The 19,074-nt window shown below is 40.0% G+C and overlaps 1 protein-coding gene across 2 annotated transcripts in view; it reads right to left on the bottom strand.

Moving 5' to 3' along the window:
- Window positions 1-13,843: 13,843 nt before the first annotated feature.
- Prkdc (protein kinase, DNA-activated, catalytic subunit) overlaps window positions 13,844-19,074 on the bottom strand; it is a 234,571-nt gene continuing 229,340 nt past the window's right edge. For both annotated transcript variants that reach the window (XM_006997186.4, XM_076548362.1), the window contains one exon: window positions 13,844-15,312. In XM_006997186.4, the coding sequence (XP_006997248.1) occupies window positions 15,108-15,312 (205 nt within the window). In that variant the 3' untranslated portion in view covers window positions 13,844-15,107. The remainder of the gene's footprint in view (window positions 15,313-19,074) is intronic.

The following is a 19,074-nucleotide window of genomic DNA, read 5'->3' as shown; positions in this document are numbered from 1 at the left end:
TAATCAAAACAGAGAAATGTTAATATCCTGATCTCACCCTTTGGGGCTGCCCTGCATTCTGATGTAGAAGCCTCTTCTTAAGGAAAAAATTCTGCCCCTTTCTCTCTCTCTCCTTCTGCTTTTCTCCTCTCACCAGGTGTGCCCCCCATCCCTTCCTCTCTCTCTTCCTCCACACTGTATGTCAGGTCTTCTATTACAGGTACATACCACTTGATAGTGACTGTGGGCTGGTAGGGATGAGCCCCAGAACTCGATTCACTCACTAAGCAGTATGAGCCAGTGTTTGAGTAGGGCTGGGGCAGCGCAGTTCTAGGACACTAGCCTAGTATGTATAAGGCCCTGGTTCCCATGCCTGTAATGAACACATACACACACACACACACACACACACACACACACACACACACACACACACACACACACCACACCAAAGAAATAAAAAAACAAGCAACTATAGCTCTCAAGAAACTCAAGACACTGATTTAAAAAAGTGATGAAAAGTTTTAAAGAGTTTAAACAATTCAGATGGCATGCAGAAATACCTGAATATATTTAAAGAGACTAAAAATAAACTCTGGATAAAGTCTACAAGAACACAAACAGCTGAATGAAATAAAGAAGATAATTCAGGATATGAAAATTAAATATAATAAAGAAGTAGAAATACTGAAAAAAACAATAAGTCTAGTAGAAAAACCCATTCACTGGAAATTTTCACAAATAGAATGGATCAAGTAGAAGAAAGACTATCAAGGCTTGATAATGTAGAGAAAGTTGGTCACTCAATCCAAGAAAACATAAATAAAAATGCATGAATGGAGTATGTAGTTTGGGACATAATGAAGACTTATTTATGAACTCTGAGAAGAGATGGAGAAAAATTCCAAGTCAAAGATATAGTTGATAGCTTTAATAAAATTTCAGAAGAAAATCTCTCAAACATAAGACAAGGAGTTGCCCATTCAGATACAAGATGCACACAAAACAACAAACAGGATCTGAAAAGAAACTCCATACAACATGTTGGCTGAACAATAAGTACACAAGGAAAGATTGCAAGAGAGAAGTCCTAAGTCATGTAAAGATAGGTCCATCAGAATAAGAGCTGATTTCTCAATAGAAACTTTAAATCTTAAAAATTATATTTATTATTTTTATTCATGTATGCTTGTGTTTTTGTGTAAATGCATGCTCTCTCTCTCTGTCTCTCTCTCTGTCTCTCTCTCTCTGTCTCTCTCTCTCTCTGTGTCTTTGTCTCTGTCTCAGTCTCTGTCTCTCTCTCTCTGTCTCCATGGAGGCCACAAGAGAGTGCTGGATCCCTTGAAGCTGGAGTAACAAGCAGTTGTAAGCTGTCCCATGTAGGTGCTGGGATTTGGACAGCAAATAGGAGAACAACAATTGTTCTTGATCACTCAGCCCCCAATGGAAACTTTAAAAGCCCAAAGAGTTTGAAGCAATGCACTCCAAGTCCTAATTGTGATGCTATTCTTGGCGATCAACTTGACTACATCTGGAATTAGTTAAAACACAACTGGCTGGGTACACTTGTGATTTTTTCTTAATTAAATCATTTGAAATGGGAAGACCCACATTTAATGTGGATCTTTTGAGGTGGGAAGATCCTATTTTAATCTGGGCCACATCTTCTGCTGGCAATCCATATAAAGGACATGGAAGAAAGATTTGCACTTTGAATGTTTGCCCTTACTCTCACTGGAAAGTTCATTCCTTCACTGGCATCAAACCCTACTTCTTCAGGATTCCAGCATATACTGAAGACAAGCTGAGACATCCAGCCTCATGGACTGAACAACTATTGGATTCTTGGACTTTCTGTTGGTAAACAACCATTGTTGAATGAGCGGGACCACAGCCCAAAAACTACTCCAATTAAACACACACACACACACACACACACACACACACTATAACAGGCCCTCAGATCTTAACACAATTGATGTCATGATGAAAGTACTATATACAGTAACGGCTACGGAAAAATGAGAACAACGTCCTAATCCCGAAGTCCATAGTTCTGGAAAAGTCCCTAAAGGTATTAACTTTACTTTCTGGCTATTGTAGTTTTGCTACTTGCTAATTGTTCTTGCTAACTGAGATGTGTCAACCCAGGATATGTTTTTTTTTGGGGGGGGCTTAAAAGTTCATCCTAAGATAGGCTTGGGACTGCACTCAGATGTTGAAAATCCAGTGTAGTTGTCGGCTGGCTAATAAAGACTTTGTATTGGCTTGAGCCCGTGTCTGAGTGGTCTTCTCTGGTGGATACAATTCCATTAGTTCTGTTACTCTAGAGAGTCTGGATTAATATACCAACCCAGACTACTTCACCCAGTAAAACTATCTATCATAACAGAAGAAGAAAGAAAATGTTTCCATGACAAAAAGGGGCTAAGAGCATTTATTACTGTTGTGAGGATTCATCAGAGAAGACTGCTTGGACAAGGGTTCAAGCCAATACAAAGTCTTTATTAGCTGGTCAATGACTATACTGAGTGTTCAGTATCTCAGTGTCAACCCAAGCCTTTCTTAAAGTGAGCTTTTAAGCACAGAATATATGTCCTGCATTGACAAGAATAGTCATCCAGAAGTGGAATTACAGAAGCCAAAAAACAATGTTAATACATTTATAGACTTCCCCAGAACTATGGACTTTGATGGATTAGGTCTTTGTTTTAATTTTTGGCAGTTGGTGCGATTTTTATAGCCTTAATAGCACTTCTATCACGGAGTCAGTTGTGTTAAGGTCTGGGGCCCTGTTACAATTACCACCAAGCTAGCCTTACAGAGAATACTGTAAGAAATATTTATGATTGAAGAGAAAAATCACACTCAACACTCTCCAGGGGCAGAGGGATAATAGTATGACAGCTGCTATGGAAATTAGGACTAAGATAATAAACACTACAAAAATCAACAAATGGCAGGAAACAGACAGGTATCATGATTCTAACAACTGACAAAAGAGAGGTCCAGCTAAAACTAATCAGAAGTGATAAGGAAGGAAACTTCATTCCAATTAAGTGAACTATTCACCAAGAGGATATTACTGTAATTTTAAATATATATGCACAAAACTCAAGTGCACTCAATTTTATAGAAAAATAGTCTGTCAGAGTTAATCAGCTCCAACACATAAAAACTTCAATATCCCAATCATATAAAGAAATAGATCACACTGAAAAAAAAACAACAGAAAAACTACAAAATTAAGTGATATCTTAGACCAAATAGACTTGATATACATTTACAGAATATTTCATCTAAACATTACATAATATGCATTCTTCTCAAAAAATCCATGAAATGTAGCCTAATAGATCACATATTAGGACAAAAGAGAGTCTTAAGCACAGGAAAATTGAGGTAACTTCCAGACTGTAATGAGAACAAAACTAGAAGTCAACTGTAAGAAAAACTACAGAAAACACACAAACTCAAGGAAATTAAATAACACACTAATGCATGGATTACTGAAGAAATTAAGAAGGAAATGAAAATATTCTCTAACAGAATAAGAATAAAGATACAATATACCAAAACTTGTTGGACATATGAAGTCAGTCCTAAGAAGGAGATTTATAGCCCTAAGTGCCTACATTACAAAATTAGAGAAATCTCAACCTAATAATGATTTGCCTAAAGACACCAGGAAATATCAAACCAAACCTAAAAGTAGTAGGTGTATATAAATAATAAGATCAGGAAAAAAAATTGAATAGAAATTTTAAAAAAGCAATAAAAATAATGAAGGTTCTGGTGATCCAAAGCCTTCTGCCTTCATGCCAAGAATGGCCACCTCTTTTTGGCCTTTCCTTCCCACTTTGGGACTCTCTAGATACATCCTGTTCCCACCAGGGACTTTCCAGCTACACATGTGTAGATCAAGATGAGAAACTTGCACCCTCTCCTGACCTTCCTCAATTTTGGTCACCTCAAATCTTCTATACACATTGGCATGTCAACTGGTGTTGCCTTTCTGAAGGGTTTGTTTAGGTAACCACAATGTTCAGATTTCATGGGTGCAGATTCCCTGTCACATTTACCAGCAGCAAGAGTCCTTTTCCTCCGTCTTTCTGTCCCTCTCATGATTTTTCCTAAGCCTTGGGTGAAGGGGTTGTGTTGTAGATGTATCATTTGTGGCCAGGCATCCTACAGTCTCTATTCTTTGCATTTTGGTTAGTTGTGAATGTCTAGAATAGTTTCCATCTGCTGCAAAAATAAACTTTGATGAAAGGTGAGATCTACACATATCTGTGGGTATAAGGATAAGTATTCATAACACAGAAATTATACTGGCTTATGAAAATGGCAGAGCTAGATTTTTTCCCTTTCGGTCAATACCTCACCACTTATGGGTAATAATAATAATAAACTTGGCTAGGTTTACAGAACCAGGCATGAATTCCTCCTGTTGAGCAGTTAGACAGCTGTTGGCTACACCAAGATGAAAGCACTACTAATATCCCATTGGAGTTATCTTGCTGGGCTAGTCATTGCTGTGACTTAAAGCCTCACAGCTGGGAAGAACTATTTATTGCCTTCCTCCCTTGGCTGTTTGCATAGCACATTTGAATACTATGAAAGATAGTCCTCAGGGAACTTGAGTTTCTCTGAGCAATGAACACAAAGCACTTTCATTTATTTTCCAATTTTAATAAGACTAACACAAGTGAAAAGGTCAAGATTTTCATCCTCCCAGACTTCATATTCTAAAAAGAACATCTCATCATGTCAGAACTAGAAGAGTAAACTGAAAGAAAAACCTAGAAAAAAATTAAAACACTAAGTGCACTAATTTCTAAATACAATGATATGACCATAACTTTGCCTGCTGTTCTCATTATTCCTATAACATTTACCTTAGTGATAAAGTCTTCTGGATTTTCTTTAATACCATAATCAATGAGGCCATTCCATGGGATACTTACACCTGTTATTGAAACTGCTGGCCTATTTAATTTGCTACATTCTTAATATTTGAATGAACCTGGATATATATTTTTCTATTGTAAGTTTATTATAACCTTAACTTTTCATTTGTTAACATTTATTTATTAATCATGACCTTGGATAAAAGCTCATTCAACAAATTATATAACTAAGTAGATTTATTTTTTAAAATTTATTTTATGTGCATGAGCCTTTTGCCTCTGCATCTATGTGCACCAAGTGAGTGCTTGGTGATCATGAAGGTCAAGAAAGCATCAGATCCCTTGGCACTGGAGTTACAGATGATCATGAGCCACTATGTGGGTGCTAGGAATTGTGCTTGGGTTCTTCACAAGAGCAACAAGTGCTCTTAACTGCTGAACCATCTCACCAGCCCCAAGATCTCCTTTTTAAAATGTTCATTGAATTTGTTTTTTCACAACTTTATACATGTAAAATGAGCATTGTTATAACAAATCCATCTCGTTCCCTTCATCACTCACCTGTTCCTACCTACAAGTCTACTTTTCAAGTTCTCGTTAAATTTTTAGTTTTTTGAAATTAAAATAATCACATTATTTACTCCTTTTCCTCTCTTCCTCCAATACCTCCTATACACCCTATCTCATCTTATCTCAATTCATGGCCTCTTGTTACAAGTTCATGATTTTTGTTGGCTTTAAGAGCTGCTTAGTTCAACCAGGATCACCTGTGACTGTGGGTTAGCACTATCTGCTGGAGGCTGATGGACTCCTCAGTGGGTACACCTGAAGGTTATGATTGCCTCTTCCCTAGAACTCATCAGAAAGGAGGGGTAGTTTTGTAAGCTCCTCCCTGATACATGCTTTCCTGTTGATAGAGACTATTTTGTGTAGGTCTATTGCAGGCAGCCAAAGATGTGAGGTCATGACTGCACTGGCTGTGGCTTGCCTAGAAGAGAACATTTTATAGCCCTTTGCTGTGGGATAATCCTTTTATACACTATGAAGATGTGTTTCTCTCATTGTTAATAAAAAGATGATTGTCTGATAGCTAGGCAGAATGTTCAGGGCAGAGGAGGATGCTAAGAAGAAGGGCTGAGTCAGAGGAGTTGTGAGGCAATGATGTGGAGAGAAGCAAGATAAACATGCTGTACTGAAAGAAGATACTACCATGTGGCAGAGGGCAGATTAGAAATATGGGTTAATTAAAGTTGTAAGAGCTAGTTAGTAACAAACCTAAGCTATTGGCCAATCATTTATAATCAAGTTTCAGTGTGGTTATTTGGGAGCAGCTGACAGAACAGAGCTGATTGGTGGTATAGATGAAAAACTCTGCATACAGCCCTCTTTATCTTTTGGCTTTCACATTCTTTCCACTTTTCCATAATGGTCCCTGAGCTTTAGAAGGAGCAGTATCAATCTTGTTTAAGGCTGAGCATTGGATTATCATGTCCTCAGCCCATATGGGTCTCTGCATTCATTGCATTTGTCTATGGGTATATGATGGTTTTACTGTCAACTTGCCCCAATTTAGAGTTTGTTTGTTTGTTTGTTTTGAGACAGGGTTTCTCTATGTAGTTTTGGTGCCTGTCCTGGATCTCGCTCTATAGACCAGGCTGACCTTTGACTCATAGAGATCCACCTGGCTCTGCCTCCTGAGTGCTGGGATTATGGGCATGTGCCACCACCGCCTGGCCAGAATGTTTTTTTTTCTTTTTAACTTTTTAACTTCTATTGATTCTTTGTGGATTTTACATCATGCATTCTGATCTCATTTATCTCCCTGTCCCCTTGAATCCACCCTTTGCCTTTGCAACCTCTCCCTCCCCAAACAAAAGCAAATTTAAAAGAAAAACAAAACAAAACAAAACAAAAACAAAACCCAAACAAAACAAAACAAAAACAAGAATCTCGTCATGGAAGCTGTAGTGTGGCCCATTGAGACACACAATTTGCCCTTTAGTCTGTTCATCTTTACTTGCAAGTGTCTATTAGAATTAATCTTAACAGGGAGCCTTAACTAAATAACTGTCCTGATTACCTTAATAGATGTGGGAAGACCCATTCCCAGAAGGTGCTACCCAGATAAAAGGATGTGGCAGGGGGATTATTTGCTTGTTTTCCCCTTGGCATTCCATATTGCTGCAGAATTAATTTACCCTGTTGCTGCTGCTTCCTTTGCTGATATTAGAAACAGCATTGCCAGGCTTCCATCATTGACTGAGAATCAAGATCCCTTTGAAGCTAGGCGTAGTGGCTCACACATTAAATCCCAGTTCTTAGGAGGCAGAGGCAGGAGTTTGAAGCCAGCCTAGTCAACACAGTGAGTTCCAGGACAGCTAGGACAACATAGAGAGACCCTGACTCAAACAAACAAACAAAAATACCCCCCCACCACAAAAACCCCAGAAGCAAGAGACAGCAAACCACCATCACTACCAGAGCACTTCTAAAGATCTAAGTTATGACACAGGGTTGGAAAACTAATAAGCCCTTGAGGTGGAACTGTAAAGGCGTACTGCTGGTCTTGTAAGATAAAAGCAAATTGGCTTCTGGTGGTCCTTATGGTCAGGGGTAGGGAAGAAAATCATTTAAGAGATCAATAGCTTGTTACCAAACAAAAGTAGATTTGTTTGCTTTGGTTTTTCATTCTCTTTCCAAAACAGGATCTCACCATGTAGCCTTGGCTAGCCTGGAACTCATAGATCTCTGTCTACCTCTACCTCCTGAGTTCTGGGATTAAAGGGATGCACCATTATGCCCAATCCAAACAGTTATGTTAATTTGCACAAGTAAGGAAATACATCTGGCAGAGTAGCTGTAATTGTTGCCACTGTTTCATAGAGTTTGCAATGAAGGAAGATGTAGTGGGATATCCCCACCCCCTCACATCCTTCAAGTACGTAATTTCCATAGTCTTTCTAGAGATGCAACGATTTTCTCTGGTAGAGGCAACTCCAATAGCTTACATTTCATTTTTATAACCATAACAGCCCTATTCTATAGGTCAGAGAGCCAATGTGGAGATTCTGCCAACTTAGATAACTATGCATTCTGGGCCTGGGAAAATAAACATAGGATGAATTCAGGAACCTACTGGAAACTGGACTTTACTCAAGACTTCATCAATTACTTGACTTCCATAAACACCTACTTTAACTAGAGGGCCACAATGCTTGAGTTTTTCCAGATTCAGTGTCAATTTATAGTCAGTAACCAATAGTCCCCAAGAGTCTGATTATTTTCTTTTTCCCAATGTATAATTACCTACTAAAAGTTCCCTCTGTGGATGCATGGAAGAAAGGCTAACAGTAAAACTCTTTGGTGACAGTGTAGCCTCATTCCTCAAGAAAGCCTTGAGGAATTGGGGTTCTGGATCTGTAAATTGGCTCAAGTCTGGAAACATGATTCCATCTTGCTGTGATCTAATATAGCTTTTCTTTCATTTGTTCTAGACTTTTTTTTTTCTGCTTATACAGATCAAACAAAAACTTAATGGGCTTCTTATACATTTCATTCCTGGAATACCAAGACTGATTTGTCAATACCATAGGTCCACTGAGTGAGGCCATTATAGACATCACTTCGCCTATGCTGCCCATTGTGATAAGTAAGCTTACCTGGCCTTTGGTGATTCAATGGGGTCACCTGGCCCCTGTCACTATAGAGTCCAGTTAAACCCATTACACTTGAAGACACTCAGCCTCAATTTAGTTCACCCAGTTGAACAGCTGCACCGTACGGTCTGGCATGAAAAGAACAATGACAAAGCTCTTTAAATGTGCCATTGCCATACTAACCATTTTGTGTCTTTTTTTTTTTTAAGATTTATTTATTTATTATGTATACAGGAGAAGGTGCCAGATCTCATTACAGATGGTTGTGAGCCACCATGTGGTTGCTGGGAATTGAACTCAGGTCCTCTGGAAGAGCAGTCGGTGTTGTTAATTTCTGAGCCATCTCTCCAGCCCCCCCCCCCCCATTTTGTGTCTTATAGTATTAGTGAAGGGCATGCCTTCTGGGCCCTCCCTTTATAGAGGAATAGGTTTTAAACAGTAAATCTACTCTGGCATTCCAATTTCTCTAAGCCTTAAAAAATCCCTGCAACACCAACCCAAGGAATATTAAGAGATCTCTAGCTTCTCAGCAGGGCATCTTTTAACAAATACTTCAGCCAAAAATCAAATAAAGTACTGGTATCACAATTTGTATTAGTCAGGGATCTCTATAGGAACAGAACAGCTTTAGCTGAAACTGAACCTTTAGCAATGGGAAAGCAGGTTACCATGTGACTTGAGCTGCCTGCTATGATCTGGGCATGATTGGATCCACCAAGACATGAAGTTGTTTTTGTGCACAGAAACAATCCATCATCAAATGGAAGTGATATATCATGTGATTGGGCCTGATAGCACAAGCAAGTTACATCAAAAAGTTGCCCATGGGCCTCAGATTCCTAATTTTTTAAAATATAATAACTTGGGTCCCCAAGCACCCATCTACAGTATCATAAAGTGTGCTCTAAGATTGTCTGAGAAAGACAAGACTATGGCCTGGTTAATTGATGGTTCTGCATTATATGCAGGCACCACCTTGAAGTGATAAGCTGCACTGCCCCTTTATGGGACAATCATGAAGGACACTAGTGAAGGAAAATGCTTCACAGTGGACACAACTTCAGGCAGTGAATGCACATGCTGCACATTTTTCTTGGAAGGAGAAATGGCCAAGTATGAGAAATATGATTCATGGTTTGTAGCCAGTGGTTTGACTGGGTGCTTGGGGATGTAGAAGGACCATGACTGGAAAGTTGGTAAGACTGTGAATTCCATGTATAATAATGGGCTATCCTACCTCTTTTTCTATGAAGTAGGTTATCTGATGAGTATAGCTCTCTCTAAATGGGCAAAGGATACTTGTGTCCCTTTTAAGTGCTCATCAAAAGGTAAGGAGGAGTTTTAATAGTCAAGTATATAAGATGACCTATTCTGTGGATAGTAAGCCTCTTTCTCTGGCTATCCTCGTCATTGCCAAGTGGGACAATTAACAAAGTAACTTTGGTAATAGAAATAAAGGTTATACATGGGCTCAACATGGACTTTGACTTACTAAGGCTGACTCTGCTAGACCTGCTGCTGAGTGTAAAAATCTGCCAGCAGCAGGGACCAACACTAAGCACCCAATATTGTCACTATTCCCTAGGGTGACCAGTCAATGACCTGGTGACAACTTTGACTGCATTGGACCATTTTCATTACAAAGAGGACAACGCTTTGTCCTTACTGGGATACTTTTTTTCTGGTAGTGGCTTTGCCTTTCTTGCACATAATGCTCCTGCAAAACCACAATCTATGGACTTATAGATTCTCATCAGGTAACCTACTTCATAAAGAGGTAGGATAGCCCATTCTTACTTATGGAATTCACAGCTTGCTTGATAGAACTGTGGCATGGCTTGTTTAGCATACTATTTATCTCTGGAGTACATGGGGTGGGTAGTGCTTCCATTACTAGATTCTACTTTGTGTGATTTAATGTCTCCTATACCAATCTGTTAGTAAGTCCTTTATAATATCAATTCCTATTTTCTTTTATGTCAGTAAGAATTTACGGTTAAGAGAAATGAGACAATGCAAGTGTTAAGATTTTTAAGGATCTCAAAGACCTTTGAAAATGGACTAATTTATAGTATGAAATAATATGAGATTTGAGGACAAGAGGTTTTAGCAGCCCTGGAGTCCAGCTCCCAGAACTGCTACCCAGTCATTCAGAGAAAGACTTCTCAAGAGTGGGGATAGAAAGATTTCTTACCTATAATTCACACACGATCTGAGGGTCACTCTCTTTTATTCTTCTTCAGCTCTAATTCTCTTGTTCTAATTTTCTCTAGCTCTAATTCTTTTGTTCCAATTCTGTAGTTCTAAATCTTGGTTTCCAATTCTCTCTAGTTCCATTTCTCTTTAGCTCCGATTCTCACACCTCTTCATCTCTCACTTTTCACTCTGCCCATTCAGCTATATCTCTCAGCGCATTGCGCGCACCCCCCCCAACACACTCATCTCTGCCCAGCTCTTTACACAGCAGCTCTCTATATAGCTCTACACAGCCCTCCTTATTGCCAAACTCTGGACAATTATGTTACATTTTCAGGGTCTGACCCATTCTCATAACACATAAATCATACTGACTGGCCAGTGAGTAATGTTTGGCCATGCATATAGCTGAGTTGGTCAGGGTCCCCAGACAGAAAATGACATTGAAATTCAGGACTTAACAATAAACAATTAGTTGGCTGAACACTGGGGTTGGTAGTATGTGCAAAAAGTACACTACTGTAGAGGGTTATCACTCCACAGACTTTGCCTAGTAGGGCTCCCCATCAGAGAGATTCATCTGGTAAGTTGACCTGTTGAATACTAGTTGTCACCTGCTGTATACTCCCATGGCCCTCAGCAAGAGGTGGAATTTCAGTTTTAAAGTGACATGCTTAGGTGTCAAGTTGACAAGAGGTAGATTGTGTTAGCTTTAATATCAACCTGCCTCAAATTTATAATCATCTGAACAGGGAGTCTCAGCTGAGAAGTTATTCTAGTTGTCTTAACTGATGTAGGAACTCATCCCAAATATGGATGCCATGCTGTGGTAGCAGCACAGATAAAAAGGGCACAGCAGAAGGAAGACTGTTTTGTTTTATGCTTCCTTGGCCTTCCCTCTTGCTGCTGTATGAATTTATCTTATTGCTGCAGTTGCTAATTTCTTCCTTGATACGGCTTCCATTGTTGACTGAGGACCAGCAGTTTGCCAGTGCTGGACTTGGACTGCTGAGGCACCCAACAACTACTGGGTTTTCAGCCTCTCCAGTGAGAGGCAGCTATTGTTACTATTTCAATGTAGGCTGGTGTGTGTGTGTGTGTGTGTGTGTGTGTGTGTGTGTGTGTACATGTATTCTTTCAATTCTGTTCTTCTAGAGAATTCTGATACACCATATAAACATTAATATTTAAAAGGCAGCTTGGTGCCATGACAATTCAGTTGACAGGATCAAGTTTACTCCTATGGCCCATAACCTCAGTCATGGGTTTTTGACTGGGTTTACAGTACCAGTTATGAGTTATCTCTTGTGGAACAGGCCTCAAATCCAAACAGAGAGAAAATGGTTATTCTCATAGCAATCATATCACTATTACACCAATGGGCACATCTTGCCTAGTAGGTTGGTGTTGTGTTCCATACTGTTCACACCTAGATAAGACCATTGATGTCTTTTCTTCCTTAGCAACTTGTATTTCCAAGAACTATGAAAGCTAGCTAGCATGAAAGAGTCTCTATTCAGTGCCAGCTTGATTTCTCTACATCTTGCAACCAAGGTGTATAGATATTATCTTCAACACTAGTGTCTTACCAACTAATTCCAGAATAAATGACAGAATGAAGACCAAGAAAACACAAAGAATTAAACCAAATAAGGAAGACAATTAAGGATGGGAAAATAGAATTAAATCAAGAGAACTACTGAAGAAAACTCAAACTGAAATAGAACTTGAAAAATTCAGTAAGTCTAAAATAAGCTCAGTAGAAACTCTCACTAACAGCATAGAGCATGCTAAAGACAGAATATCAGGACTTTAAGACAAGGCAGATATATTGAACTGTAGCAGGAATCTTAAAAGTTCTTGCCAATTCCTCAGCTGGTCCTGTTTCCTCAGGCTGGAAGCCTCTGAGTCCTCATTCAGAATGAATCTCAGCTGAACTGCTGCTAAAAGCCTGAAAGCTTAACCAGGCCAAATGCTTCTAGTTTCTGGTCCTCATGCTTTATGTACCTTTCTGCTTTCTACCACCACTCCCTGGGATTAAAGGCTTGCTTTCTGGGATTAAAGGCGTGATGAGTCACCATGCCTGTCTGTATCCTTGAATACATGGATTTCTGCCTCTGGAATGCTAGGATTAAAGGCGTGTGCTACCACTGCCTATCCTTTACGTTTAATATTGTGGCTGCTCTGTCTCTGACCACAGATAAGTTTATTAGCATGCACAATATTTGGGGGAATACAATACCACATTGAACCACTCAACTGATGAGAATGATAAACTTTTAAACATTCAGGAATAGAACATGTAGGATGTTTAAGACATTATGAAAAGACCAAACCTATTAATCATGGGCATAGAAGAAGAAATCCAGGTCAACGTTTTCAATAAAATCAGAGATGAAAATTTTCTAGGGACAAGACCAGAAGAGAAAATATTCCATGTCATACACACTGATTAGAAGGAACAGAGAAAGAATGAAAGCTGCAAGAGAGAAGGTCAAGTCAATAAAAGCAGACTCTTCAGAAAACCAGCTGATTTTTTGAGATCTTAAAAGTCAACTAGATCAATGTTCTGAAAGACCCTAGAAGCCAACTGAACTCTCTACAGCCAGCAAAACTATCAGTCATAATTAAGAAAGAGAAATTTCCCATGATAAAAGAAGGCTAAAGTAACCAATGTTCACCAAGTGAGCCCTACAGAGAATACTAAAGAGAAGAATACATATATTTATGAGACTTCAGGGAAAAACAGTGGTTAGGTCAGTGGTTAAACAAAGGAGGACTAAGAAAAAAATGACTCAAAATTAACAAAATGTCAGGAATCAACATACATCTTTCAGTAAAAATTTTGACTATCAATGATCCCAACTGCTCACTCAAAAGTCAGGCTAGTGAATTGGATTAGAAGAGAATTCAGCTGGGTCTAGTGGCATACACCATTAATACCAGTACTTGGGAGGCAGAAGCAAGCAGATCTCTGTGTTCAAGGGCAGCCTGATGTCTGTCTGTCTGTCTATCTTTCTCCATCCATCCATCCATCTTCTAGGACAATCAGGGCTATGTAGAAAGACCATGTCTCAAAAAATAAAACAAACAACAACAAAATAAAACAGAATTCATCATTTATTGCCTCCAAGAAACACATCCCATCATTAAAGTAGACATTATTCTAGGGTGAAAGGCTGAGCAAAGGTATTCCAGGCTAATGGAACCAGAAAACAAGCAGGAGTTGAAGCTAAATAAAATTAAACCAAAACTTATCAGAAGAGATAAAGAAGGTCACTTCATACTGATATCAAGAACAGATATGTACACAATTTGGGTGTATCCAATTTCATAAAATAAATGCTATTTTAGACATAAAGCTAGATTTATCCTAATACAAAAACAGTAGATGATTCCAGTAACACATTTACATCAAGAAACAGGGTATCCAGAGAGAGAGAGAGAGAGAGAGAGAGAGAGAGAGAGAGAGAGAGAGATATCAAAATTAAATGACATTATAGATCAAGTGTACCTATCAGCTAAACACTGGAGGATACACATTCTTCTCAATAGCTTACAAAATTTAGTCACATCAACAAAGCAAACATCAACAAATACAAGAAACTGAAACAACTCTTTGTATTTTACTTGACCACAATGGACTAAAGCAATAAAAACAGAAAATACAAACAGTCATAGAAATTGAATAATACACTCTAGAATGATACATTGACCAATGGAGAAACAGAACACATGGCAAGACCTATGGGGTGCGTGCACGCACACCCACCCACCCACACACACACACACACACACACACACACACACACACCCACACACACCAGAGATGGGCTGGAGTGATGCCTCAACAGGTTAAGGTGTTTGCTGCCAAGCCTAATGACCTGAGTTCGATCCCTGGGACCTACATACTGGAAGGTCCACACATGCACCATGGTGCACCCAACAACAGTAGATAGGGAGAAATGACCAAGATCAGAGCAGAAATTAATGAAATAGAAACAAAAGAAAAAATACAAAGAAATCAATGAAATGAAGAGTTGCTACTTTAGAGAGGAAAAACTATATATTTTTTTTTTAAATTTGTGTGTGTACATATGCGTGGATAAATGCAAGACATGTCACATGTTTGGAGGCCAAAGGACAACTTGCAGAAGTTGCTTCTCTCCTTCCATCATGTGGGTTCCAGGGATTGAAGTTAGGTCATTAATATTGGCAGCAAGTGCTTTTACCCAGAGAGCCATCTCCTTAGCACTACAAAGTAGATTTCTTTTCTTTGGTGCTTCAGTAATATCCTGCTGTCAGTGAAGGTCTAGAAGGTTCCCTCAGTGATGGAATGCTTTATAGCTGGTGACTCCCATAGACTTTACATCCAAGGATGCCATCCTTCCCAAGTCCTGCCAAGGATATTGGGGTCTGTCGCTTGGTCCACCAAGCACTTCACTTGAGTCTCTTCTGAAAGTCCACTCTCCGGCTCTCGTGCACGAATGTTGTGGTCTTTATTTCCTCGAGCTACAGCTGTATAACTTCCAAAGGCAGGTGACTCTTCATGGCCTAGACGTAACTCGTCACTGGAAAAAGAATTGAACAAACATGAAAACAAAGACAAAAAATAATTTTTCCCCTTTGACCTGCATTCCTTTACAAACATTCTATCATTTTTTATACATTTTTTTCTTCCTGTCACTCAAAACTTAGAATTCAAAGTTTGGGCTCGTGTAGTGGCCCACAGAGGCTTCCTAGTGAGACCTTAAGATCAGAGAATCTGAGCCTGCTTTAGAAAGAAGGGCTGCATAGTAGGACAATTTGGCCATAGGCATGTTTACCAGGTGTTTGGAAGGGTCCACACTTGGCTATGCGGTGCTTTGATCTTGAAAGGGGGAGGTCGTTTGCCTCTCCCCTTGGCATATTATAAAAATCCCTTTTGAATAAAGCTCTGGGCAGCTGTGACCCAGGCCCCCCCCCCCCAAAGCTATCCTGTGTCTCTTTCTCCTCGTCATCTAGGTCTATCTTTCTACCTAATATTTCCTCATTCTTCTCTCCTCCACCCAAGAACCCCTAGAAAGGTTGGAGCTGGACACTGGCAGACTCCACCAGAATGTGGGACTTAGTTACAGAGGATAAAAGAGCAGGAACATTGCAGGTTAAGTGGGCATGCTCAGAATTGAGTGAGGTGAAATTCTTTTCTTCAGAAGTAAAACTGTAAAGCAAGCAGTTCAAGTTAGGCTGCAGCAAGTATCTCTCTCTGTTTCCATTTACTAAATTAGGTTAAAAGTTGTAAAAAAAGTTTTGGAAAAGGTTGAGAAATATAGGCTTTAGGTACAGGGATTTTGTGAAGGCTTAGATATATTAGAGTTTTCCCCAGCATGGGACCTGGGACACAGAAAGCAGCATTTGGGACTGAGTAGCGACTGCAGACCTGACAGTCCAAGAGTGGCTTCAGAAGCCCCCACAAGCAGTAGCAGCAGCAGCAGCAGTGAGAGCAGTGGTTGCCCCAGGCAGGCATCAACAGCTGAGACTCGAGGGGCATCATCACAGCACAGGTAGCAGATGCTGAGAGCCAGCACAAGCAGCAGGGTTCTGTGTGCTTTCTGCCATAAAGAAGCCATGGTCGGATCTCTGTGAGTTCGAGGATAGCCTGGGCGACCAAGTGAGTTCCAGGAAAGGCGCAAAGCTACACAGAGAAACCCTGTCTCGAAAAATCAAAAAAAAAAAAAAAAAAAAAAAGAAGCCATGGTATGGAGAACATGGCTTGAGGCTACAATCAACCTTGACGATCCCAGAAGAGATGCCATGGGAAAGGCAAATGGTGAGCAGTGGAAGCCCTGTAGAGAAGAGGCTGCTGCCCCGAGTGGAGAAGTGGCATTGGTGGCTTGAGCAGAGGTGGCAGCAGCTGAGACATGGCCCTGTGTGGAAAGGCAGGCACGAGAACTGCTGTGGTGAGGCAGAGCCATGCTTCAGGTTGAACTGTGGATATGGAGCCTGGGTGCAGCAGCTATGAATGGCTGAGGCTGGGTTTCCTCCTGGACTTGGGGTGCTAAATGAGAGCTGTGGCTCATAGCAGCAGGGTGGCACTTTGAGCCTGGATGGCTCAAGGTGATTGAAAGCCTCTGGGCCCCAGGACACAGGGGTCTTAGGACTTGTGTGCTGAAGAGGTGACCAGCATTGTAAAAGCCAAAATGGGACAGAGTTAGCAGCTAAACACGCATGGCTCCTTTAAGAGATGGCTTTCTGATTCATGTTGTCTGCAAGGAGAACTTGTTTGAGACAACTCTGCAGTGGCTCAGTTACTGTGACAGCCACCTTCACCTGGGGCAAAGCTGCCTAGAGGAAAGCTACCGTAAAATGCTGCTGTAACTGAAAGTAAAGTTTCAGAGACTCTTGTTTGAACTGAGTTGTTGCATGCAAGTTTTTGGTTGTGGGTTTCTGCGTATTTGGAACTTTAAGACTGATATCAAAACTAGCTTTTTGAATTTTTCAGACTTAAGAAATGGGATGGAGAGGAGTGGTTCAATTGCAATGGGACAATTTTGAATTCACTTATGTATATATACTCTATTTAAACTGTGGTGACTCTCAAACTTTGTGTAGAAATGGAACTGATTTTGTGTAGAAATGGAGAAGTTTGGGTTTTTTCTACCCAGGCTCAAGATGCAGCTTAAAAAATCATAGCGAAAAGGGGGAATTAATATTCCTCAGTCTCTTTAATTAAAAAAAAAAAAAGTACTTTCAGCCGGGCTGTGGTGGCGCATGCCTTTAATCCCAGCACTTGGGAGACAGAGGCAGGCGGATCTTTGCGAGTTTGAGGCCAGCCTGGTCTACAGAGTGAGATCCAGGAAAGGCACAAAGCTACACAGAGAAACCCTGTCTCGAAAAACCAAAACAACAACAACAACAACAACAACAACAACAACAACAAAACAAACAAACAAACAAACAAAACTTTCTTGTTCTCTGTATGGATTGTTAACTTGGGTTAATGTACCCTATGTTTTATATAGTTTTATTAAGAGATTGCTTTTGGATGCTAAAGTTTATGAAGTGTAAATAGTTTAATTAAGAAATTGCTTTTGAATGTTTGCTAAAGTTTGTAAAGTGTAAATAGTTCTATTGAGAGTTTGCTTTTGGATGTAAGTTTGTGAGAATTGTAATTGTGTATAGTAATATAATGCTAACCTGTAAATGTTAATGGTGATGCTAAGGAGTCTTTAGATTTGATGTGGCTGCATCAGGAGTTTATTGATTTAAAAAAGGGCTTGGTGCAGCTAAGTCTGCTGTAGAGATAAAAAGGCCATTCCATTGTTATCATCCTCTACTCCTTTACTAGGAGGTATAAGCAGCCATAAGGAGCAGGAGTATTGCTATAATTATTCCAGCTATTTGCAAGCTCTTAGTGGAAAAGCAGCTTCAAAGCTGCATAGAGTTAAAGCTTTGCACCCCTCCCCCCACCAGGGGTGGGTAGTCAGAGACGGGTAAGTCCTTCTTGCTAGCTGTCAACCTAAGACAGAGTGCACTTGAGGGAAAGTGTATCTCAAAGACGGGTAAGACAATCTGGTGGAAGACGGTGACCTAAGACAGGCATACTCCATCTGAGTGGTCTGAAGGACCCTTTATATTATTAAGAAGAGAGAACTGTGGTGGCCCACAGAGGCTTCCTAGTGAGACCTTACTCAAGGTCAGAGAATCTGAGCTTGCTTTACCCAGCAGGGATGCACAATAGGATGATTGGGCCATAAGTGTGTTTACCAGGTGTTTGGAAGGATCTATATTTGGCTGAGTAGTGTGGTTTGATCTTGCAAGGGGAGGTCTTTTCCCTTTCCCTTTGACATATTATAAAAATACCAATTTGAATAATGCTCTGAGAGCCTGGGTATTGACCCAGGGCCCTCCTGAAGCTATCCCGTATCTTTGTCTTTCTCCTATTTGTCTATGTCTATCTTTCTACCTAATATTTCCTCATTCCTCTCTCCTCCACCCAAGAACTCTTTGAAAAGTGGGAGCAGGTCTCCTACAGACTCCCACAGGTGGGTAGGAAAATAAAACATGAATAATACAATTATTAACATTTGCTTGGAAATTTTTGTTTAGATATAAGCTTTCATTTTTCTAGGGTAGACACTTAGATGTGGAACTGCTGGGTATAATGGTAGCTCTCTATTTAGCTTCTTGAGGAGCTGCCAGGCTGTTTATCACAGCACCTGCACTATTTCACATGCCCACCATGAAAGAAATTTTCCACATCCTGCTCACACTTCCCCTATCTCATCTGAAAGCTGTCATTACACACAGCTTAAGATGCAGAACTTAATTTGCATTTCCTTAATGACTCTTCA

The sequence above is a fragment of the Peromyscus maniculatus genome, chromosome 12 (genome assembly GCF_049852395.1).
Source record: "Peromyscus maniculatus bairdii isolate BWxNUB_F1_BW_parent chromosome 12, HU_Pman_BW_mat_3.1, whole genome shotgun sequence".
In the NCBI taxonomy this organism is placed as follows: domain Eukaryota; kingdom Metazoa; phylum Chordata; class Mammalia; order Rodentia; family Cricetidae; genus Peromyscus; species Peromyscus maniculatus.
The sequence above is the reverse complement of the archived record's forward strand: the minus strand, read 5'-3'. Positions and strand labels throughout refer to the sequence as shown.